Below are 25,562 nucleotides of genomic sequence, written 5' to 3'. Positions count from 1 at the left end.
TTGTGATAAATCTCCCCAAGTTCTCATAGATCCGGGTGCTAACGAGTTTAACCACATCTTAGCTTTATACCTCAGTAAAAAAGGAAAAAAATAAGTTTGACAGCATCATTCGACACTCCATTATATTGAAATGTAGCTCATAATTTAGAAAACTAGCAAGGTGTAAATATGGATCCTCATTTGGTGTTCCTCTAAACTGATTATTTTGTATCATTTGGATAATATCAGGTTTAAGCTCAAATGAATTGGCAGTTACAATAGGGTTTTGTATACTCAAATGAATTTCATCGGCTGTAAGATTAGCAAAATCCCTTGAAGGTCTCTGATGATGTTCATTTTCATTTCCAACATTACTTGAGTTGCAAGCCATTTTGCTAGAAAGATTTTTCTCTTTTTATTTTTTTGGAATTTTTTTAACAATTCTTTCTAATCAATTCGTTCTAATTTAAAATCGTAAGGTATTAGGTTTTCAGATCTTATACTACGCATAATAAACATAAAATAAATAGATAAAAATAAACAACATATATATATTAAAAATAAAACAACTAATGTTTTCTGTTAATTCCCTGGCAACGGCGCCAAAAACTTGATGTGGCTCAAGAATTTGTTAAGCCTACTAATAATGATGCAATGTAACCCAAACTATAATACAATTTTGATGAAAATAATTTATCTTTAAAAACCTCTTTAAAATCCTAATTCTCGTTTATATACTAGGCAAGTATACATATAGCTAAGGTAATATAGGGCTCTAATGGAGTCCTAGATATTGATCTCACACGGAAGCTGGAAATATATATAAGCTAATTATTTTTATTCTATTATAATATAAAAACAAAGTGAAGTGCTAACGTTGAAATTAAACTACTTCAGTGAAATGCTACTAAATATGCAGATGTACGACTATAACAAGTAAATTAAACTAAATGCTAAACTTTCATGCACAAGTAAATTAAACTAAATGCTAAACTTTCAAAAGTAAATTGCTGAAATTAAATAAAGATTTTTGTTGAAGAAAAATTCAAGTATGAGAAAACATCCTTCCCCTTTATAATGAAAATGAGGATGGTGAAGAAATTGAAATCATTTGTAAAGTATATTTAAAACTTGTTTTGTGCTAAATAAGAGAAATCCTATTCGCTACCCTTTCTCAAGCGCTATAAAGAACATTGAATAATCTAGAGTTTGGTCCCTAATTTTGTGGTTAGGCTGAGAGGATATCGGGTGTCACTCCAGAGCTCCTACTACTCCCACCTTTGAGGGCTAACATGCTTGCATTAGTTTCCAATCAACTGAACCAAATTGGGGATTCTAATCTGTCACGTTGAAATCTTCCAATTCGACATCCATTGGAAGGTACTAGCTCTCACACATGAGTTCCCTCTTCTCCCTCCACCCGGGGGATAACATCTCGTATCAAAACCTAAAACTATAAATCAAATTTGGGGCTTTGGTCTGTCACTCTAAAGTCCACTAATTCTACACCCTTGAAAAGTTTATTTCCCTATTTATTTGCACTTAACCCAATGAACTACATTCTCATTCATGAAATCAATATGTGATTTTAAGCATTTGTTGACTGAGACAATACCATCTCAAATCTTACATGCTCTTACAACAGATGTTAACATCTTAATTGGTCAAATCAAGAGGTAAATGAAGTGCAAGGTTTCAAATCATCACAACTTCTTCCAAAATTGAAGTTTAACACTTCACACAACATCCTTTAAACACTTAATCACTTATCATTTTAAGTAAAAAGTTAAGGAAAACTACAAAGAATCCATGGAGAAAAACCAACCACACATGAGTTTAAAAGTAGAAATCATGCACACAAACAAGAAATCTAGATTAAAACAAAGTGCAGCAATAAAGATAAACACTTATCCCATATCCTCTCAACCAAATGTCTTGAAGTTCCTTTGAATTCTCTTACTTCAGTCACAATACAAACAAACACTCAAAATAAAAAGTAAGTGACCAGCGGCGGTGGTGGCGGTTAAAAATGTCTTGAAGTTCCTTTGAATTCTCTTACTTCAGTCACAATACAAACAAACACTCAAAATAAAAAGTAAGTGACCAGCGGCGGTGGTGGCGGTTAATTGGATGAATGATGGCTGTAAAATTTGATGGGTGGTTGACTTCTTCTCTTAGATAATGTAAGTTCTTTCTTATAAAATACAAGGGGTGTCTTGGTGTCTCTTCGAAAAAGTGTCTCCATTAATGAATCTTCTAGAAGTTTCCTCCTTAAAAGCCAAATGAATGAATTTTTGTATCCATGGGATATTTCCCGCGTTTTTATCAAGGGTTGCTTCAAACACCTCTTCAAAAATTTGTCTAAATTCAATGAATCATCAAATAACTACTTCTTGCTCTTAAGTGAGTACCTGGGGTTAAGCGCGCCTCTCTAGCGCTTTAGTCCTGGGGGCTTAGGCGCCTCAGTTCATTTTTGCACTTTTCTTCATTTTTGCTCCAAATGTGCTTCATTTTTGCTCCAAATGTCATTTTTGCTCCAAATGTGACCCTTTTTCACTCTTTTTAGCATTTTTCATCCATTTGATTGTACCTAAAAGAAAACCACAAAAATACATTTCCGTAATGCACAATATCTCAAAAACATAGGTGTAAAAATGTGTATAAAAAAAAACTATATATTTTAGGTGTATCACTAACCTAAACCAAGCTCAACTTTAGACCAATTTGACTTAAATTGAGCCCATGCACCAAAATTGAACAAGCCATGCCAAATTGACCAAACTAAAGCCTCTACAGGTAACTTCTAGACCCTAGTAACCAGGCTAAACCCACATATCCCAGCCTAGGTGAGCCATGAACCAAAAGTCCCCTAAATTAAGTGATTTGTTTCCTAAATTGCTTAAGCTAAAGAGATCTTTGCCAAAACCGATCACTAACCCAATTAATTGTTGTGACAGATTCTCCTATGGTCCCTGAGTCACCTGAACACCTCCCCTACCCTGGCCAGTTGCCCTAGTCACCGAAGGAACCAAAACTGTGAGCCCTCATGCCATAATTCAAGCCCAATTAAACCCATCCAAGCTGGTCAGCTCCAATTGGCTTTGGCACTTTTTAACTATCCACCTAAGAATTGTTTTCCACCCAATAATTAACCCTGGCAACCACCCATTCCTCTCTATTTAAGCCACCTCCTCCATGGCCAAAACATTAACTAATCAATTTCCTTGGGGAGACTCTGTCCAATTTTTTCCAGACACTCTCCAATAAGTCCTAAGTTCAAGCCCACCACTTTCCCCTTCTGAATTCCTTGTAAGAGATCAACTTTGCGTTCAAAATTCAAGGAAAACCAGGACTCCCTACAGCTCCACACTCCACCAAAATTCAATTAATTGTGCACACACCATCTACTGAGTGAGAGAAGTTGATTCCCCATGAAAGTCCCATCACAGAGAGCCTCTAGCATAGCCCTAGACCAACACTTGAAATCACCCTTGGTCGAAATCATACCTAGACAATTCATCATAGCACAAGACTTCATCTAAAGGTTCATTGAACTCAATCAAAGCTGCTACAACCATCTGATTGAGGCCTCCCCTCTCAGACAAAGGTATTGATGTCTCACCCAAATTCGACCTTAAATTGATTCTTCATACCGTATAAATCATATTATATTTCGTACCGTATAAATCATATTTGAGTAGATAAAGGTGTAATAACAATCCCAAATTGTTTTGGTTGAGTATCGAGAGAGATCTTAAGGTTTGAAGTTTAACAGATGTCGGGTTAGGAAGATTGGGGATGATGAGCGGATGTCGTTTGTTTCCGCGTTTATGCAATGAACGATCGTGATGGAGTCGGACGAGTGGATGGTGCTTGAACCGAAAGAGTGACGACTACGTGGCTGGCGCGTCGAATAGTGGAGTGTCGCGTGGAAAGCTCGGAGAGGACGAGGATGAGGTGGCGCCGCGTGGATAAGTAGAAAAATATGAATTTTCTGAATTTATTTAATTGCCAAAACTTCAAAAATCCATATCTTTTTATAGAAAATCATAAAAAAAATTAAAAATACCCACTTGCCCAGTGAATAGAGGAGAATAATGTGGACCAAAAAATAAAAATTATTTTTTGACTCTTTTATTTTTAATTAATTAAATACTCCCTGGGATATTTCAATTCATTATGACTAAGCATTGCTCACCATAGCTTAAAATTTTTTAAGGTTTGTTCCCCATGAAAGAGGCTATGTTCTTTGATCTCTCTAAGGTTAGAGAACATCTTTGTGCTTCTAACCCTAACTTTCAAGCTAAGATGGCTATTTTGTCTTAAATTAATTATATAAATTGAAATATAACTTAGAAAATTATGGGATAAATTTTAGTAGGTTTTTTGTGGTCAGAGAAGCTTAAGAAAAATACCATGATGGCTTGAATAATTTTAGGCATTTTTGTATTTTTTTAAGTGTGTATATCTTGTACTAATTTATGTAAATTAAATATTCATAAAAATTGAAAAAATCGATTTTATATTGTGTCTAAAAATTATGTTAATCCACTTTAAAAATTTGAAAATTAGTTGATAAAGTTTAAGCACTAAAGTTAATTTTTTAAGAAACATTATATTTTTGCAGAAAAGTAATTATATTAAACTAAATACGCTTAGAAAAATTATGAAAAGTGGTTTTCTAAGTTCCTTGAGATCAGGAGCACTTAGGAGAAATAAAAGTTATTTTTGATTAAATACTTGATTTTTTACCTATGTTTTAAATTAAAAATTATTAAAAATAATTTAATATTTCAAAATGTTCCTAATGATTCCATAATCACTTAAGACCCATTAAAATATTTTTCCTAATTTTTCTAAGTTAAAAATAAATTTTAACGGGTTAAAAATGTACTTTCCTATTTTTCTCATCAAAATAATTACAATAAATAAATTAAATATCATAAAAATATAACATTGGTTTCTCTAAGTTCTCTAGACTCAGTCTGGTTTAATAAAAATATAAAAAATAATTTTTCGTAAATAAAACTTATTTTTCATTCAAATTAAATCGTTAAATCAATAAATAATTATAAAATTAAACTAAAAGTTCAACTTAACTAAATCATTAAAGTTTGCATTAGTGTTTCTCTGACCTAAAGAAACTTCTAATAATTTTTTTCGTAAACTAAAAACGTTATTTTGTTTGATTAAATAAATTAATTTTTTTCATAAAGAAACTTCTAATATTTTTTTTTCATAAACTAAAAACATTAAATTTTGCATTAGTGTTTCTCTGACCTAAATCCTATTTTCCAAGTTAAAATGATTATTTAAATTAAACTAAAGTTTGAAAACCACATTTTCCCCTCTGATACTTTAATTACTCTATGATCCTAATGAATATGTTTGGATTATTGAAACATAATTGGTTAAAAGGTAGAAACAAATCTGTCACCTTTACGTGATAAGAATAAAATTATAATTTTCTAAATTGTCATGGCTTGGAACTTAATAAAAGTCAAATGATTATGAAGTGATGAGCTTAAGTTAGGAGGATGATAGTTCACTTATTTTTAAGCCCATAATTTGGATGATATGATCTTTCAATAAGGATATGTATCTCTTAAATTTAAAATCTTAATGATTGTCACCTTATCCCCCTGAGATTGTTAAGGGCTTGGTAGTGATTTAGGCTTGATATTTAAATTCATTTGCTTACATTTAGAAGGGTAATATGATTGATGATAAACACCTCTAAGGACTACAAGCCCAAATTTGTTAGTGGGTAAAAAATCTTTAATAATCTGAGCTTGATTTAGGGGCATTCACTCACATAACTCTTAAGTGAAATATCAGCTGATTAATTGAGTACCCAGTTCTCGGGATGATTAAAATGTCAAGATTCACTAAGTAATGGGGAAATTTTGATTTGAACAGGGATGATTATAGAGCAATATGATAAGTTTAAAATGAACTCAAATGGTTTAAGAGGTCTTTAAAGTCGTTCAGGGTCATTCCTCGAATACTTTGAAATCTCTTGGGTATTTTGAAGGACAAATTGAACTTGCTATTTTTGTTCTAAAATCATCCACTGAGATCTTTTAGGACTTAATAATTCATAGTTTGGAGTCTGTTAGATACACCTTCATCTACTCTTGTAAATTATTTATGTTTCTGCAAAACTATAAACTTGTTGCAAAAAACTAATCTTTCAGCGGGAATGTCGAGAATATGACATGTACAATTTTATAATGATATTTAGTTTTTGTCATTTAACTTTCTGCAATTTACTCTTGCAAAATATTATAACTTCTTGGATGTGCACTTACAAAATCAAAACATTTTAAAAAATAATTAACTTTTTTAAAAATCCAAAATAATTGTTTCAAAGGTAACCATAAATCCTTTGAAATCTCGCTAAACATAAAACATCCTTTTGAATTTACAGGAGTCTCTCAGAGGAGATAACTTATGATTGCTAATGTGATCTCCTCGGTTTAAATGAGTTTCACAACTCATTTAAGCTAAGTAACTTTAAAAGTAAATAGTGATACTAGAACAAGGGAACCATGGGATCCTAAGAGGTGTCGCTCTAATCAACTTTAACCCCCCTTGAATTGAACATTTAACTTATCATTTAAACATTTAAATTTTAGACTTTAGGTCTACTACTTCGCTGAGGAGCTTGGAGCTAACTTTGTGGGCAGCCTTCTACAATAACATGAAGATTTATAACAGCATGAGGATCTATGACAACACATCCTTCCTTAGAATTAAATAGCAAGCCATAGGATTCAAGGTTGTCCACCTAGTGCAACATGAATCCTCAACTCATCTTTAGGCTTTTGTATGGCTCTGTGTTAGGGGATTGGCACATCCTAAGTCCCTTAACAGACTTATTTTTCTGAATAGGACGTATAAGTTTTGGTTTGTGGTTATTTTGGAGCCTATGGTCTCCAAAAACTCCCAAAAAATCCTTAGAAAATTTTATGGTTTCTCTCATTTAGCTAATCTGAACAATAAAATTTGGGTACCTTATAGAAAGGAAGTTTTGTGTCAGATTTTGTGGGATCACCCACAATTCCTTCACATCAAGTTTATCTTTAGGGATCATGAGGGGCTGGCCACTTTTTTTTATGTTGGAAGTTCATCAAGGGCTAGATTGGAGCTTTGGGAGAGCATTCTTGTTATTAGTAGATCCTGCAACTCATTATGGTTGGTGGGTGGGGATTTCAATTCCATTTCATCTCCTTCTGAAAAACTAGGAGGCAACCCACCTGATATAAAATCTATGAACTGCTTCAATGATAATATTTGCTTGGTTGGCTTATTTGATATTGGTTTTATTGGTCCCAAGTTTACATGGAGGAGAGGATCTTTATGGGAAATATTGGATAGAATCCTTCTCAATTCTTTTCGGTTGAGTGAGTTTCTAGATACTTCTATTCAACATCTAAGTATGACAGGATCAGATCACAGGCCGTTACTTATCACTATCTCCACCTCTCCAATCAAGCATAAGTCTAGCTTTAGATATCTAAACATGAGGTCTTCTCACCAAGATTTTCTTAATCAAATCTCCTTGGGGTGGAGAGATTGTCACCACTCTAATCCTTTGATTAAACTATGCATGCTGCAAAAGAAGATTGGTAAATAGCTGTCTAATTGGAACTGGACTGTGGTGGGGGATATCAATCTGAAAGTAAAGGAGGCTGAAAAGGAAGTGAATGCTTTAGAGACCAGCTGGAAAACAATCTTGATATAGAAAAGGATCTAATGTTGGCTAATGAAAATCTGATGAATGCAATTTTTATGCAGAACGAATTTTATGCTCGAAAGGTTGCTAAGACCAGATTTTGTGAAGGGGACAGAAACTCTAAGTATTTTCACGCTTGTATCAAATATAGGAGGAAATGCAACACGATTCACAAGATTATGGATCTCTCTGGGCAGTGGATTAAATCTGGAAACTTAATTGCTGCTAGTGCTATTAATTATTTCCAAACTCTCTTCACTCAACCTCCAATCTTCAGGCTTCCAATTAAGGAAGATCTCTTTAGAAAAGATCAAAGTTATAAAAGGAACTTGGACTTGGCTTCTATTCTTGGGGAACTGGAAATTTGGTCAGCCTTGACCTTTATTGACAGCTCCAAAGTGGCAAGTCCTGATGGATTTTCAGCAGATTTCTATAAGAAAGCATGAAAGATCATTAAAGGGGATATTGTTGAGGCTGTGCAAAGTTCTTTCAGAGGGATGGATGTGACGAACTATTTTAAAAGCTCTATCATCACCTTAATTCCCAAAAATAACTCCAAGCTCTATTGGGACCATTTCAGGCCTATCAGTCTTACTAATGTTTTGGCTAAAATTATTAGCAAGGTGATTTCCAATAGACTGCAGCCTCATTTACATCATCTCATCAGTGAAAATCAGTCATCCTTTATACAAGGGAGAAGCATAGTGGAGAATGTTCTCTTGGCTCAAGAATTAGTCCTAGATTTGGACAAACAGTGTAGAGGTGGGAATCTTATTTTCAAACTTGATATCCAAAAGGCTTATGATACCATACATTGGGGATTCATTTAGGAGATGCTATCTGCAAGAGGATTCTCTCAGTCTTTTATTTCTCTAATCCATAGGTGGATAAATAACAACTATCATTCTATTTTCATTAATGAGAAGTCTCAAGGCTTCTTCACAGCCTCTAGAAGTATCAAGCAAGGTGACCCTTTATCCCCCCATTATCTTCATAATTGCTTTTGATTATTTGTCTAGATTGTTGAACCAATTAATGGAAAAATCTCTTCACTCACTATATAGCCACAGATCTAATATTGTTGTGAACTATTTAGCTTTTGTGATGATGTTATTGTATTTGCCAAAGCTACTAAACCTGCAGTTAAATTGCTTTTCCAATGTCTGGAGAAGTTTCAAGAATGCTCTGGAATGAAATTTCATAAACAAAAATGCCAAGCACTATTTAGTAAAAGAGTGAAACCAAATATCAAACATTGGATTTCAGAACTTACTGCCTTTTGCACTAGCTCTCTTCCCCTGAAATACTTGGGGACTTTACTGCTCAAAGGGAGAACAAGGCAAGTCTAATTTGATGATATTATTTTAAAATTCCAAGACAAACTTAACAGCTGGTCTAACTCTTTCCTCTCTAATGGAGGAAGAATTACCCTCCTCAAAAGTATTTTGACTGCTCTTCCATCTTATATTTTACAGGTAACTGTCATGAAGAAATCCATCCAATCGACTCTTGAAAGAACTTTCAATAGATTCCTATGGGCAGGTCAGAGAAAGCAGGTGCATTGGGTGAGGTGGCAAAAAAATTGTGGCAGCACTAGAGCTGGTGGGATGGGGTTTAAAAGCTTCCAGCAGATTACCAAAACCAACTTTTGTAAACTCTGGGTTATGTTTAGAGCACATAATTCTCTTTGGGATAAATTCTTGAAAGGAATAAATTCTTGATAAATTCTTGAAAGGAAAATACTGCAAAGATCTGCATCATTCTCTTGTGACTAATAGATTGGGGGATTCAAGAACATGTAACAACATGTTGAAGATGAGATCTAAGGCTGAACATTTATTTATTTGGGAAATGGGAGAAGGCAGGCTCAATTTGTGGCTGGATAATTGGACTGGAGAAGACATTATCATTCCCTTACCTCGCTCTCCTTTCAGCCTTACAACCCAGGTGGTTGACCTATGGTCTGATGGAGGTTGGAACCAGCAAGCTCTTCAGAACATCCTTGATAATATAAAACTCAATAAAGTTTTGAAAAGATCTATTGACAGATCCAAGACAGGTAAACTTATAGTGAAAAAGAAGGTATCTCAGAAAAGAAGGTATCTCAGAAAAAGAAGGTATCTCAGACTTTTTCTGCTTCCATACCTAGTTTCTCCTATCCTCAACATAAGGTTTCCTGGGGTAAATGTGTTTGGAACAAGTTTCTTTCTCCTTCTATGGCTTTCTTCTCATGGAGATTATTCTATGGTTTCATTCCCACTGATGACATCTTAAAATTAAAAAGCTTCAGAGGCCCCTCCAGATCCATCCTGTGTAAAACTGAAGCAGAGACTCTCCAACACTTGTTCTTCAACTGCTCCATTGTTCAACAAGTTTCGAACCTCCATTTCCCTAGACTGAAACTTAATACTGTTCAGTTGTCCTAGTATGACTTTTCCCTAAGCTGGAAAGATTGGCAGGCCCAATCTCTCCCTCCCATCGCTTGCATCACTACTTGGTTTGTTTGGATGGCTAGAAATAAGCTGAAATATGATGAAGCCCATGTGGATGCCACTGCCATTGCCACCAATTGCTGCAGCTATCTGCAGAAACTGTATTGTCATAGGAAACTTCCTGAGATCCTTTGCACAACCACCACCAGCTTTTCAAGGAAAATCTAGTTTTTTCTTATTCATTGGAGCTGCCCTCCTAAGGGTTGGATCAAAGTTAACACTGATGGAAGCTTCATTGCTCCTAACGCAACGGTTGGAGGGGTATTCAGAAATGACAATGGGGAATGTTTACTATACTTTTAGTCTCCTACCTAGGCTGAGGACCCTTTCGAAGCAGAAGTTCAAGATGTTTTTTGGGCAATGTTCATGGCCAAAAAATGTAGCTGGAACCAATTAATTTTTAAAACTGATTCACTGACCTTAATCAACATTCTTGATGGAAGGATACCTACCCCTTGGTGTTTGACTAATTGGATTACTGGCATACAATCCTTGAGCCTGGAGCTTAGGCTATCAATTTCTCAAACCTGTCCTTGGGATAATTAAAATGTCAAGGTTCACTAAGTAATGAGGTAATTTTTAATTTGTCCTTGGATGATTAATGAAACAATATGATAAGTCCAAAATGAACTCAAAATGTTTCAAGAGATCTTTAAAACAATTTAGGGTCATTCCTCAAACACTTTGAAATCTCTTGGACGTTTTGAAGGATAAATTGAACTTGATATATTTCATTCTTAAATCATCCATTAATATATTTTTGGAATTCACTGAGTCATAGTTTGAGGGTTTGGAACTTACATCTTCATTTAATCTTTTGGTTTATTTAAATTTCTTGCAAAATTATATACATGTTGCAAAGGCTAACATTTCAGCGGGAATGCCTAGAAGATGACAGGTACACTTTTACAAGAGTTATTTAATTTCTTTCATTTTACTTTGCTACAATTTACTTATGCTTCCAAATATTATAACTGCTTGGTTTTGCACTTTACTTTACTTGCAAAAATCAAAACCATTTTCAAAAATTAATCAACATTTTCAAAAATATAAAATAAATTGTTTTAAGGGTAACCATAAATCATTTCAAATTTCACTAAACATAAAATGTCCTTTTGAATTTACTAGAGTCCCTCGGAGGAAGTAATCCTCGGTTGCTAACGAGATCTCCCCTGTTTAAGTGGATTTTATAACTCGTTTAAGCTAAGTAAATTCAAAAAAAAATTGTGAAACCGGAATGAGGGAACTGTGGAATCCTAACCGGTGTCACTATAATCAACTTTAACCACCCCATAATGATTGAACTTTAAACTTGTCATTTAAACTTTTTGAGCCTTAGACTTTAGGACTGCTACTTCACCGAGGAGCTTGGAGCTAACTTCGTGGGTAGCATTCTACAAATCTGCAACAACATGAGGATCTGCAACTGCACATCTTTCCTTAGAATTAAAGCAACAAGCCATAGGACTTTGAGGTTGTCCGCCTAGTGCGACATAAATCCCCAACTCTTTCTTTAGGCCTTTGCACAATAATGTGGTTCAATTTAAGCCCTAACTTGTTTTAGGATTTCAAGGTTGTCATTTGTTTCGACCTAAATTCTTACATCTTCCAAGCTATTTGTGTGGCCTTTTTGCATAAATGTAAGCCCTAATTAACAAAATCGACATGATGAAACATTTAGATAATTTCTTCTCGAAACTAAAGCCAAACCATAAGATAACTTGAGAAGTCACCAAGGTTCTCCTCAGGATCCATGACATCCCCTAGTTCTTCTTCCTTTGGATTCCATAAAAATGTTCCAAATTTGAGTCATTCCCATTTCACACCTCGTTGTCCGATCTCTTGAAAAGTTTCATCCTTTTGAACTCCTTGAAGACAAAATTCCTTTTTTTTTTTATCAAGAGTTTTCTTAGGTTACTTCAATTATCTAAGATGAATTAAATATAGGGGTTTTCTCTTATAGGAAACTTTTAATAGGAAACTTTTAAGAACCTACTTTTAAGAACCTAACTTAATATAAACTCTATTTAATTTTTCGTATTAAATAGGGGAACTTGTCAGTCAACATAAAAAAATGGTTTTTCGCAGACTTAAAGGGATGTCATAAATTCTTTAGTTTATTTGATTGAGCTTTACCAGTGAATAGCGTATTTATTCTTTAGGGTGGATGCATTGCTTACGGTATTATGCTCATTTATTTAAACTACTGAGGATATGGGATCGGTTCGGTCTCATATTTTCAAAATTTAAAATATTACTTTTCAAAATTATAAATATACATATTAAATTAAACCAGGCATGGGGTATCCATTCTGGTGACCGACAACTTCTAATTTGGCGACCGACAATGACTTTCTTGAGCAAAGAATTATAAGTCAAATTGTCTTTCAAACTATCCAAAAGGGTCATAAAAGTGTTTGGGAGCATTCCCTAACAACCTCTAAATCCCGTTGAAATATTTCGAGTTCATTTAAATTTATTATGTTGCTTAATTGATCATCTCAAATTTAGATTTAGCTTCAAATTAATTGATCATGCCCACAAGTAAAGTTGGGCCCATAGTGTTTTCAAAAATGTTTATAATTAATTATGTTTTCTTACCTAATCATCTTTATATAAATTCAAATTGAGCCCGGTGCACTACTAAGCCTTTAGGGTCCAACATTTACAGTGAACTTAAAATGATTAAGTATTAAATTAGGCAAAGTTTAATTCTTTATAAATATCATTTCTTATCATTAAATCCCCAATAATAAGGGCTTTAGATTGGTGATTTATCATCTTCTTAACATAAGCCCACCACCTTAGAATCATCTGTTTTAATTAACCTCCAAATTATAATAATTAAGGAAAATTATAACTTTATTGGAAAGGAGTGAGTGAGAAATTGGTTTCTACTAGAAATTGGTTTCTACTATTTTAGTCCCTTATATTTCAATCATCCAAAAGAACTTGATATAATCAATATTACCCTTTTACCCTTTTTAATCAACCCTAAAATTAATTAAGACATTAAGAATCCAAAATTATCATTTTGCCCTTATGGCTATTCATTTCTTAACTCATCAAATATAACTTTTGAAAGATTTATAGTAACCCTTCCATGGGTTAATTAAAATATCAAAGGAGAAAATGTGATTTTTCAAAATTTTATTTATTTTTAATAATTATTTTTAACTCAAAAATAGGATTTTTTATATTAATTTGTTTAGCTAATCAAAGTAAAGTTTTTTTTGTTCATGAGAAAATTATTGGAGGTTCACCTAGGTTAGAGGACCACTTGGACAAAATTTCATGATTATTCAAGTTATATTTTTAATTATTAAAATTATTTATTAGTTTTAGTGATTTAATTAAGTGGAAAATATGTTTTAATTACAAAAATGAATTATTATTATTTTTTTTATTCTCTCTAAGTTTATAGAACTCAAAGAGACAAATATTTTATTTTTGTAATTTTTAATTTATTTATTATAATTATTTTAAGTGAAAATTAGAGAAATTACATTTTTAGCCTTTAAAAAAATATATTTAACTTAGAAAAATTAAGAAAAATCCTCTAATGACTCTCAAGTGATCAAGAAACAATAGGGAACATTTTAAACTATTTTTGTTTTTTTCAATATTTAATTATTTTTAATTTTGTTAATTTTTTTAATTCAAAAATAAGCTAAAAATAAAGTATTTACTTTAATACAAATTTTATTTTTACTAAATGACTCAGATCACAAGAAACTCAGAAAACTAATTTTCATAATTTCAATAATTATGTTTAAATTAATATAATTATTTTAATAGAAAAATATTATTTTACTTAGAAAATCAACTTTAGTGCTCAAACTAAATCAAATAAATTTCAAATTCTTACAGTGAGTTAGAATGAGTGTTATTTATAGTATGGAATATCTTTTGCTAATTTTTTAATAATATTTTATTTAATAAATTTATTATAAGTTTTAGACATTTAATTAACTATAAAAATATACAAAAATAAATGAATCCATTTTATATTTTTCCTAGAATCTTCAAACTAGGGGAACCTACCAAAATTAATCTGATAATTTTCATATTTATATTTTAGTTTATAAAATTATTTTAAGCAAAAATAGGAAATTAGGCTTGAAAATTAGGGTTTCAAAGATAAAGATGCTCTCTCACCTTGAAAAAATCAAAGAATATCCCCATTAACATGAGGAATCACCTCATAAAATTTCAAGCCATTGTAATTATTATTTATCTAAATAAAATTAAAATAATACAGAGACAATTTAATTAATTAAAAATCAGAGACACATCAAAAAAAAATATTTTTACTCCACATTATTCTCCTCTCTTCATTAAGTAAGAATATATTTTTATTTTATTTTTATTACTTTTCTACACAAGGATATAGATTTTCTAAGTTAACTGAATTAAATAAATAAATAAAAAACTCTACTTTTCGATTTATCCAACTCGGAGCCAGCGCGACATATGCAGCTCTGAAACTTCGTGTGGCGCTCCACCATTTGACGTTGCCTTCCTCGTCCGCGTCATGTCATCCCTTGCTTTATGAAATGATTGCACATCTGATGCTATCAGAGTCGTCTAAATGATGCACACATGATACAACGACTCTCCGTCATCGTCCTTGATCATCCTAACCTGAGAACTATCCAACTTAAAACCTTAAAAACTTTCTCAATACTCAACCAAATGACATGGGGTTTGTTACTACGCCTTCATCTACTTAAGATGAATACATCCATATGGTTGCATGCTTATAATATCAAACTTCTCTTTGCAAAATCTCAAACTGAGCCAAAAATTAGGGTTTGTGATCTATACTTGAGTCTGAGAGGGGAGGCCTCAATCAGATGCTTGTGGAAGCTTCAGTAGGGTCCAACAAACTTCCTCAAAGTGTTAGTTTGCTCAGGTATAATCTCCAAGCATGATTTCAATCAAAGAGTGTTGTAGCCTTCAGTGGGAATCTTCTTAGTTTGGCTTGAGGACGCTTTGGAACAATCATTTTGAAGTTTGGTGGAGTTTTGGGAAATGGCCAGAAACAACCTTGGTTTTGAGCTTTGAAATTGAGCTCAAGCAATGGGGATGATGGTTGAAAGATGGTTGGAATAGGCTTAGAATGCCTGGGAGGAGCTCTGGAAGCAATTCAACAAATTTTTCCCAAGGAAATTGATGATCTCCTCCTTAGGCCGTGGGAGGTGGAGTTTAAAAATAAGGGGAAGGAATGACCACCATGGATGGCCAGTGGGTGCAAAGGGCAGCTTAAGTGGAGGGAAGAGAAGTGCAAGCAGCCAATTGGGATGAGCCAACTCAGGGAGTTTAGATCTTTAAGTTTTATCCATGGGGGGCCTTTCGGTTTTGGTTATTTCCAGCCACTAGGCCGGACGACTACGTCAGGGATGGTGGCTAAGTGGCTCATTGGATCCAAGGGAAGCCTAATGATGATTACCACAGAGCTTTGATGGCTGATGGCAAATATATTTGGGTTTAGCCAATTATGAGAAGAGATCCCCTAAATCAAGGGACCTTTGGTCCATGGCTCATGTAGGGTGGGCTAGGTGGGTCTAGCCTGGTCCCTAAGGTCCAAAGGTTGGTTGTGGTGACCATGGCTTGGTCAATTTGAATGGGTTTGGTTCAATTCAAGATTTGGGTTCAAAATCATGTCATGAGCTTGGATTTGAGTTTGGGTTTGGCTAGACTTTGGGTTTGGCTCAATTAATTAATCAATTTGGCTTGAATAATTGTCATGAAGAGTTTTGAAAAGGAATTGAGTGATTTTGAATTGAATTGGAAATTCAATTTTGAGGAATTTGAGGAATTTGGGTTTGTATTGGGCTAGGGTTTAGGTTAGGTTCAATTGATGATTCAAATTGGTCCAAAGGTTTGTAATAAAGAGGTTTGGATATCAATTGGGTAGAAATTTTGGAGTTATGAAGTTCAATTTGATGGAATTTTGACTTAGGCCCAAATTTGGGGGTTTTAGCCTATGTTGGATTTGGGTTAGGTTTAAAGCTAGGATAGAGCCAATTCAAAGTTCAATTTGGTCTAAAGAAATTTTATATCAAATTTTGAATTCAAAATTAGGGAAATTGGATAGGTTAGGGGATTCAATTTGAGGAAATTTGGTATATGGTCAAATTAGGCATTTTAGTTGGGCTTGGAATAGGTTTGAAATTGGGTTCAATTGAGCTTCAATTTTTTTTAATCAAGCTTAGATAAGAGAAATTTGAGTTTTGCATTAAAATTGGAGTGATTTTGGTGAATTTGGTGGGAATTTGGGGTGAATTGGGGATTTCGGGCCTTAAAGGGAAAAATTGGGATGTTGGCCAAAATTGGTCAAATTGGACTCAATAGAGTGGTTCAAATTTATTTTGTAGAAATTTGGAGTGATTTTGAAGGTTTGGGAATTTTTGGAATTTTTGGGGTATGGAGGGCATTTGGTAATTTTGGGGATTTCGGAAATTTTAGGGTATTTTGGTCAATTTGAGTGATTTGGAATGATTTAAAATGATTTTTTAGAGATTTTGGAAATTTGGGTAAAATGTAATTATGAAATTATGGGAAAGTTTAGGGGCAAAAGGCTAAAATTGGGTATTTAAGTAAAGTTGGGGTTCAATAGGATGTCAATCATGAAATTACCCTTCATGAGCCATGAGACCAAGGGATCCCCCACTTTGGATCCTCCATGTATTGGTCTTAGCCAAACCCTAGTCTAGGGCTAATGGTTTAGGGTACCATCCACATGATTTTCCTAAAAGAGTAAGGGATCAATTAAGCATATTTGGTTAAGGATTAATGTTGTGAGTGTAAGTGAGGGATATCAAGTGTATGTGTGTGTGAAACTGACCAAGAACACATAACCCAGGGTCAACGCTAAGGCCAAACAGTTCTATGGGGACTCCTCTTGAGCTCCCCCATATTGGCTCTCTCTACTAAGTGCTAGAGGTTAAAACCAACATGTGGAACTTCAAGCTGAGCAAACAAGAGTTTTAGAATATCAAAAGGTGGGGGTGCCATCACTAGTCCTCTAGGATAATCAACAAGAAAATCTTATAGCCAAGTTCCTAGGCTTCTAAGGAAGAAACTAGGCCTCATCAAAAAGTGAGGTCAACAGAAGCTTATGAGCTAGCTAACATTGTAGTGGGGCATATTTTTGGCACTATTCACACCTCTTAGAGAATGCTTTAGTATCTCTGTGTAGATTCAGCTTGAAATACCCCTATTGCTATACTCGGTGTGTTAATTTCCTTCCTTCTGATTGACTCTCACACTCCTTAGAATGAATTTCCTAAAGAATTTCTCTTTCCTTCCTTACATTTAAGTACCTCATCTATAATGACATTGTTAATTTCAAAAAGTGCATTCATTCTATTAGTAAGTATTGAGCGGCTTTGAATTTGAATCTCTAAGGATTTGCGACCTCCTCTTCTTTTTATGGTCTCCATGTATCTTACGTAGGGATTCATTCATCTTTTAATCTCTTTAGTTTCTACCATCATCGCCTCTGGTTCCTTTATGATTGACCGGGTGAGTTTTTTTTATGTCATCCACTCTTTTCTTCTCGGCCAACACGCTCAATCTTGATCTTTGTGAATTTCTAGATCCATGTATTGGCCTTTTTATGATATATGATCATCACTACAATTCTGGCCTCAAACTCTCTATTTATTTAATTTCCAACCAACTATGAGTCTGACTTCACAACCAAACATAGGGTGCCCATTTCATAGGCAAGATACAATATGGGGATCGGGGCTTTGTATTTTGCTTTTGTCATCTCGACCTCCTTAGTTGTCGAGTGATACGATTGTTCTACTTATGGGCTACTGAAAGACTACCCTAGTCTCGCTCCGGACCAATTTGATGCATCACCCACATATAAGAAACATTTTTATTGTTTGGTATGACTTTATTCATCTGACCACTTGTATTATGAAATTTTGTCAGGAAATCCACCATCGCTTGAACCTTAATGACCATCTTCACGACATACGTGATGTCAAATTTGCACAGCTCCATCACCCACTTGAGTAGTCAGTTGAAATGTTCCAATTGAGAGAGTGCTGACTTCAACGGATAATCTGAAAACACCAAGATGGGATGTGCTTGAAAGTAGGGTTATAATGTAGGAGCTGACACAATCAAAGAAAAGGGTAATTTTTTTCCAAAAACTGTGTACATAACCTCCGCTCCTCGGAGAATGCGAATAGTGTAGTAGATTAGGAACTGCTTTCCTGACTCTTCCCAGACCAGTACTAAGCTGATTGCTTCAGTGATTACTTCAAGTACAGCGAGGTCTCCTCGTTCAGCTTTAGGCTTTGAAGAAGTGATGACAATGCTAAGGAATCATCGGAACTCTGGAAGGCCTGTTGGAACTCAGTCATCCAGTCGAAGATTTTGGCCTATTTGAGTATCTTGAAAATGCTGTGAATTTATCACCTAAGCTCGAAATGAACTAAATAAGGGTTTCGATCCGACTAGTCAACTTTTGTACCTATCAAATATTTCATTGGGACGACATTTCAATCAACGCTTGGATTTTGTTTGCGTTGGCTTTTATGCCTTTGAGAGTTAGGAGATAAACCATGAACTTGTCTGTCGAGGCTAGAAATACATGTTTTAATTGATTTAACTTCAAATTTTATTTTCTATGAGTTTGGAACAATTCTTTTAAATCTTTTAGTATTGTTTAGCCGTCCATATTTCATTAGGACATCATCCATGTAGACATCAAATTTTTTTTATATTTTGAATAGTAAATATTACATCTATCATTCTTTGACATGTTTCCTTGTATATTTAAGCTCAAATAGTACTGTATTGTAATAAAAAAACACCCATAGCTTTTATGAAAGCATTTTTCCAGCATTGGTCGAGTGCATCTTTATTTAGTGATACCCCTGGAAGGTGTCAAGGAAGTTTATCAAGGAATGACTCACAACTAAATCCATTAAGGTGTTGATCCTCAATATAAGGTAGCAGTCTTTCGAGCAAGCGAAATTCATGTTCGTGAAGTCTACACAAATTCTCCACTTTCTGTTGGCCTTTTAACCGTAATGATGTTCGAGACCCATGTGTGGTATTGCACCTCCAGAATGTATCCTATTTTTTTCAGCTTCAGTACCTCTTCTCTGATTCAACCCATTAGTATTGTCGTTGAGTTATTGATCTCCTGATTTATTGGTCAGACGACGTTACTCACGCTCAATCAATAGTAGGCGATGTTGACTGGTATTCCTGACATCTCCACAATTTATCAAGTGATGACATTGTGAAGGTCCAAAGCATCTGGACTATCAGTTCCCTATGCCCTGTATCAAAGTTTTCTTTTATCAAAAGAGATTTAGCTGCCTTTCCTTCAGCGATAAAAATCTCCAGGGCTCTCTCACTGGTCTCGAGAACCCTTTCCCCCATGTTCAACAGGCTGAACGACTCATGTTCCATGCTCCCTAGAACCCAAAGTTAGCAGACCCAGAACTGCTCCATTTCTCCTCAGACAGTTATCACTTCTCTGTTTTCTGAAAACTTGACCGTGGCATGGTATGTGGATACCAAGGCCATGAAATGGTTTAACAACGGGTAGCCAAAGATGGCGTTGTAGGTTAAGGTGAGTCTACTATCATGATGTTCTCCATCTCACCCTATTCTTGTTGAACACAAGAATTCGTGCTCACCACATCTTTTAAGATGTTAAATCCAAATTTGTTTAAGAGGCACACCTAAAGAATAAAGCGAGACAGGGATGAAAAGAGCAGAGAGAGTATAACAATGAACAACAAAATCATGTAAAATTTATACATAAAATAAGCTCCTATTATAGGAATGAGAGTTGTAAGATCACATTCTGTACCGCTAATAAAGTAAGTACAATAGTGGGTATTTTGGGCAATAAATAATTGCATTGTTAGGAGCTCAGAACGACATCCGACTAAATTGTTAACCGGGAGTCTAAGATGATGATAGTTTTGGCTAACCGGTTGACCAGGAGGGGTCATCCGCTTGCCTCAAGTTCGGGCAATTCTCACCATCCTTCCGACTTGGTTGAGAAATGACTACAGATTAATTTTTTGTTGTACCAATATAAAACTGAATTTTTTTTATTTGCAATAACTTTAAATTTAATAAAAACTTCATATAAATTAAATTTTTATTTAATAATTGTGTTTATAATAGATGCAAAATCAGGAAGGAGATAATTTTTAGTTTAATTTTTAATTGTATCATTCAACTCGTTTTTAATTTTGGTTTCTCTGCAAGTGCATTCTTACCTTCATGCAGGTCCGTTATTTGTAATCGAATTTTTTGATGCACAAAAGTAGCTGCGGCAAAATTGCAAAAATAAAAATTTCCGAGGCGCAGTTCTAAATATCAATTAATTACATTTAAATGCTTATGGCGTAGTAGATTGCCGCAAGTGTTTTAGAGCTGGGGTACTGTACAGCATGAGGAGTTTTTCTATTTACATCCAACTCTATCTATTTATGGACATATTATCTTAGCTTTTGAATAACAATAAAAATATCATCTACGGCAGCTGCAATGCTTCCCTCCATCCCTCCATCTCAATCTCCATCTCCGTCTGCCACTTGCAACCATTTCGGCACGTGCAGTACTTTAGGCACGCACAGCGGAAGAAAAAACTTTTCCACTCGCAATATTTTGGCACGTACCAAGTCTGCGCTTGCGCGTGCGAGGCCTCCCATACGTGTGTTTTCCATGTATATCTTGGTGTGGGTTGCGCACTAGAAAGTGGACCAAGCCTTAGTGGATGTTTTTTATTGCTCGCGGTATAAGATAGGCAGGGGTGATTCGCTGTAAACAGCAAGTTAGCTATGGAGAGAGAGAGAGAATCCAAGTTTAAGAGGATTTGCGTTTTCTGCGGCAGTAGCCAGGGGAAGAAGATTAGCTACCAGGATGCTGCTATTGAACTCGGGAAGGAGCTGGTCTGCTTTTTCTCTACATTTTTCTACCTCGTTCTAAACTTTAGTTGCCTCAAAGTTTCAGCTTTTTGAGCTTTAATGGGTTTTAATCTTTTATGGATTGACTACTTTCCATTGGACTTGGATTCTGTCATACCGTTAGTATGTCATCGAACAATTTCGCGTCCTTGCAATCCTGATAAGCATTGGTTATGCACTAATAATGCTCACTTGGATTCCTTCATGTCGTTAGTATCTCATTGAATAATTTCTCGTTCTTGCATTCCTAATAAGCATTGGTTATGCACTAATTATGCTCTCATGCAAATGATTCCATGTTCTTTTAATTGCTTCATGTTATCTTGGTTCTTTCTGAGGTTAGAAGGATTGGGATTTTCCAGGTTTGCAGAAGCATTGATCTAGTCTATGGAGGTGGGAGTGTTGGATTGATGGGATTGGTTTCCCAAGCAGTTTATGATGGAGGGAGGCATGTCATTGGGTAAAGTTTTCAGCTTTTCTTCTTTCCTTTTTTTGTAGTGTATTAATTTCTGTGCCCGGTGCGGTCACATAGCCTGGCTTTCATAGGAAAGACTTCATTGTTTTTGTTATTTACTGCTTAGAAGCTTATTCTTAATGTTTGTCCATTCAATGCAGAGTTATTCCCAAGACACTCATGCTTCGAGAGGTATGTCTGGCTAGGAACAATTTTTTATCATTTATGCCAAAATAATTAAGTTAACAGAATAGTAAATATTTTAAGTGTCTCATGTGGACCTTTTTTTCTCTTTGCCCTCTTTGCTTGTCTTCACCATTGGTTTCCTCTATTTGCATCTTTTATTGTGGTTTTTGATTTTTTATGCTGATTGAGGAATCACAGTTGTTTTCTGGTTGTTATTTTATTTCTGAATAGTGACTTTTTGGTTTGTTTACTGTTCATTTGGTTGATTTTAGATAGACAATGTGTAACGAAGTGATAGTTTTTTCACTTATTTTGAGATTAAAAATGGAATCATAAATTTTGAGGGATTTTTAAGGTGTTTGAAGACAAAATCTTGCATTTAGCAAATGTTGAAATCATTTAGCACGTCTTTTTTTTTTCACTTTTTTTCTTAATTCAAGCAACCAAATGTGTCCCTTAAGAGTTGCGTATGTGAAGATTACACATCAATTAATTAACATGGTTTTACTTTTTTCTTTTTCTTTTTTTTTTTTTTTTTTGAGATATTTGCATATAAGAAACATTTATTTTAAAGCTTTAAAGTGACTAGAATATTAAAGTCATACTTTTGGCTTCATCTGCAAGACCATAATTGCTACTCTGTTAAATGATTAAAATAATAAACCGACGGAGGAAAGTTGCAGCCTTAGGAAACACCTCTTTCTCTCTCTATTCCTCAATTAGTTTTTCATTTATTTTATTTTCAATTTTTGTCATGTTTGTCTTCCGTTTTGCAGATAACTGGTGAAACTGTAGGAGAGGTGAAAGCTGTTGCAGATATGCACCAGAGAAAGGCAGAGATGGCTCGGCAGTCTGATGCCTTTATTGCATTACCTGGTAAATGTAAATCATGAACTTTATCACAAAAATCACAAAATATTGTGATGGATGTTATAAAATATGCTTATAGCATTTGCTAATCTGATTTCTCAACAATCGAAAGAAGTGGAAATGTTGGAGCTAAAATCCCCAACTTAGCTTGAGTTGATTTGTTTTTTTTACTTTTACCTCAGATCATTTAGGTCTCTAGAATCCCTATGGGCTCCTTTTCCCTTGGCGCATCAAATATGTACTTTTCCTTATGAGTAACCCTTAAGTTTCATTTGTTTCTCATCTGTCTTGTTTAATATTCTTAAATATAATTTTTGCTTATATGATAAATGTGCTTGTAAAATTATTACTTGAAGCTATGACTTCATTAGTATCTCTTAAAATATTGGGGGATCTGAAATAGCTTAATTGGTAAAGAACTCCAAAGTTGTTGGCCCTAATATTTTACTTGAGGTGGCTCTCTTTCATGAATAAACCATATATAAATTATTATTATCCATATCATAAAAAATCAAAGAGTTATTTTTTTCCTTCTTAAGAGGTCCTTCCCCAATTTCTATATGAATGAAAAGGTAATGGAAAATTATGCTTTATTAGAATGAAACCTGGAACTCTTCTATATGATCAAGTAGAAAAAGACATGAGCTTGTAGCATTTATCTTTTCCTATAACAGTGAAACCTGAGAGCACTGACACCAAGAGAAGCTTACGTTCATGGCAAAAAAATATCATCTGTTTGCATCTAACGATAATGATAACTCTAGGAACTGCCAACACAGGGCATTGAAAATTAGGGTGTGCTGAGCTGCATTTACTTTCATTTTGCAAAGAAAAGCAGTATATAAGTCTACCCATTTCATAATCATGCCATTTGCAGAGCAATTTTAATGAAAGATGGACCTTACTCTGTGCTAGGCCTCCTATTTAACTATTTGTCCGAACTTCAAATTAGGTGTTATTGTCAGCGTTTAATATTTACATGCTCTTCAGCATCAGCCGTTACTTAAATACTTTGCTTTCCCTGGACAAAGAAAGTTGTACTTATTGCGCAATAAACAGTGGTATAACCCTAAAGCTAAGAACTAAGAAACTTTTTATAAATTATTAATATAAAATACCTAATTAAAACAGTCTATAACATTAAAATGAAATTGAGATTTTTATGAGAATTAAATGGAGTTATGGTTAGTAGCATGAAAATGAATATAAATCATTGAATCTTATTATGAAAAACGAACATCACTTCTTTTTCTGTGAGAAATCATAAAATATTAGGAAAAAATATTTAAAAAATAAAATTATTTGAATTTTGGAATGGAGCAAAAATTTATTGCAAAAATTATGGTTGGAATAAAGTAAGTGCTAGAAAAAAACACAACAAAAAAAATAATTAAAAAAAAAACCACAACTGTCTCATATATGTGATGGCATATCCCCCTGTCTGTCCTGAGCAAGACTCATGGTCAACATTGACTTATTCTTAAAATATTTTAGACCTTTTTTTGAACATTATCTTACATTTTAGATGATGTTTGTGGACATTTTTTTGTTCTTCATTGGTCACTTTCAAAATATTATTTTGATGAAAGAAATCATCAGCATTTTGAACTAACTCAGAGCTTCCATGAAGGTGGATATGGAACTCTTGAAGAGTTGCTGGAGGTGATAACCTGGGCTCAATTAGGCATCCATGACAAGCCGGTAACACAATTGCCTACTTTTCTTCTTTCTTTTGTTAAGAATTCTTTTGCTTTCTATATGGTTCCAAGTTACCAATATTATTTTGTCTCCCATTCAAATGTTGCTTACTAATTGCAGGTCGGGTTGCTGAATGTCGACGGCTATTACAACTCATTGCTTTCTTTCATAGACAAAGCTGTGGAAGAGGGATTTATCAGTCCAAGTGCTCGGCATATCATAGTCTCGGCTCGAACAGCCAAGGAACTAGTCAAGAAACTTGAGGTATTTTCATTTTCTAAATCCATCCTCGCCTTCTATATTTCATATACAATACATCTGTGCTTTTATTATACAGGATGATGCATATTCTTTGCTTTAGGATTCTTACTTGTTTTTTGTTTGCAGGAATACATTCCAAGGCATGAAAGTGTTGCTTCAAAGTTGAACTGGGAAATAGAACAACTAGAACAGTCTGCAAAATGTGAGATCTCGAGGTAGTAGAACCAAAGGCGCAGGAGATGGAATCACGTTTTGACCAAAGTGTTGGGAGCAAATTTGGGGGGCCAAAGATTGCTTTATGTAATGAAGAAAAAAAAAATGTGTTTTAGGAAAATTCTTTTGTCCTGTAAAGCAACCCCAACTCTCCTTTATATTTAGGTCTTACATTTTATGTCTAAAAAGATAAAAAAAAATCTGTGGAATCGCTTTCTCAAGGTCCGCGTGGTTTCTAACTTATCTAAATCAAACTCCTGCAAAATAAGCGGCTGCATAATAACTGCACATTTGCAACTAAGGGTATGTTTGCGGCCGCGTTTTTTGCGCGGCGCGGCCCCAAACGGCTTCGTGCATTTTATTACTTCTGTTTGTTTTGTAACATCGCGGGGGCGGTGTGTTGACGCTTTTGAGAAATCGGCTGTGGATCAAGCCCGCGGACCCGCGTTCGCCTCTAATATTTCTTACCTTTACCCTCGCGACACTTTTGTCCTAAACGTCCTCTTCGGCGTCCCCTCGTGCGAAAAAGAGAAGCTTTGCTCCTTTGCTCCTCCCTTTCCTCGTCTCTCATACGAATCAAGGTATATGCATCTCGAACAGTTCCTCTCCCGAGTCTCCCTTGCGTCTCTGCTCCTCGCTTTCCCCTCTGCGAAGTGGTTACAGGAATGATCTCTTTTGCTTGCTCATAGATGATCTACAGATGAAGGAAT

At 34.6% G+C, this 25,562-nt stretch overlaps 1 protein-coding gene across 1 annotated transcript; it reads left to right on the top strand.

Annotated features, from left to right (window-relative positions):
* Positions 1-20,983: 20,983 nt before the first annotated feature.
* LOC110036346 (cytokinin riboside 5'-monophosphate phosphoribohydrolase LOG1) lies at positions 20,984-25,113 on the top strand. The gene is made up of 7 exons (XM_020740767.1): positions 20,984-21,155; positions 21,533-21,630; positions 21,786-21,816; positions 22,587-22,686; positions 24,311-24,381; positions 24,499-24,642; positions 24,766-25,113. The coding sequence occupies exons 1-7, from the start codon at positions 21,045-21,047 to the stop codon at positions 24,856-24,858; spliced, it is 648 nt and encodes a 215-aa protein (XP_020596426.1). The 5' UTR covers positions 20,984-21,044; the 3' UTR covers positions 24,859-25,113.
* Positions 25,114-25,562: the final 449 nt, after the last annotated feature.

Source organism: Phalaenopsis equestris, unplaced genomic scaffold (assembly GCF_001263595.1).
Source record: "Phalaenopsis equestris unplaced genomic scaffold, ASM126359v1 Scaffold205397, whole genome shotgun sequence".
NCBI classification, from domain to species: domain Eukaryota; kingdom Viridiplantae; phylum Streptophyta; class Magnoliopsida; order Asparagales; family Orchidaceae; genus Phalaenopsis; species Phalaenopsis equestris.
Note: the sequence above shows the minus strand (reverse complement) of the source record. Positions and strands in the feature narration are given on the sequence as shown.

Coding starts and splice junctions, on each gene's coding strand:
- LOC110036346 (XM_020740767.1), top strand. CDS start 21,045: ATGGAGAGAGAGAGAGAATCCAAGTTTAAGAGGATTTGCGTTTTCTGC. Junction 21,156..21,532: donor TTGAACTCGGGAAGGAGCTG/GTCTGCTTTTTC, acceptor GGGATTTTCCAG/GTTTGCAGAAGCATTGATCT. Junction 22,687..24,310: donor TGCCTTTATTGCATTACCTG/GTAAATGTAAAT, acceptor GCTTCCATGAAG/GTGGATATGGAACTCTTGAA.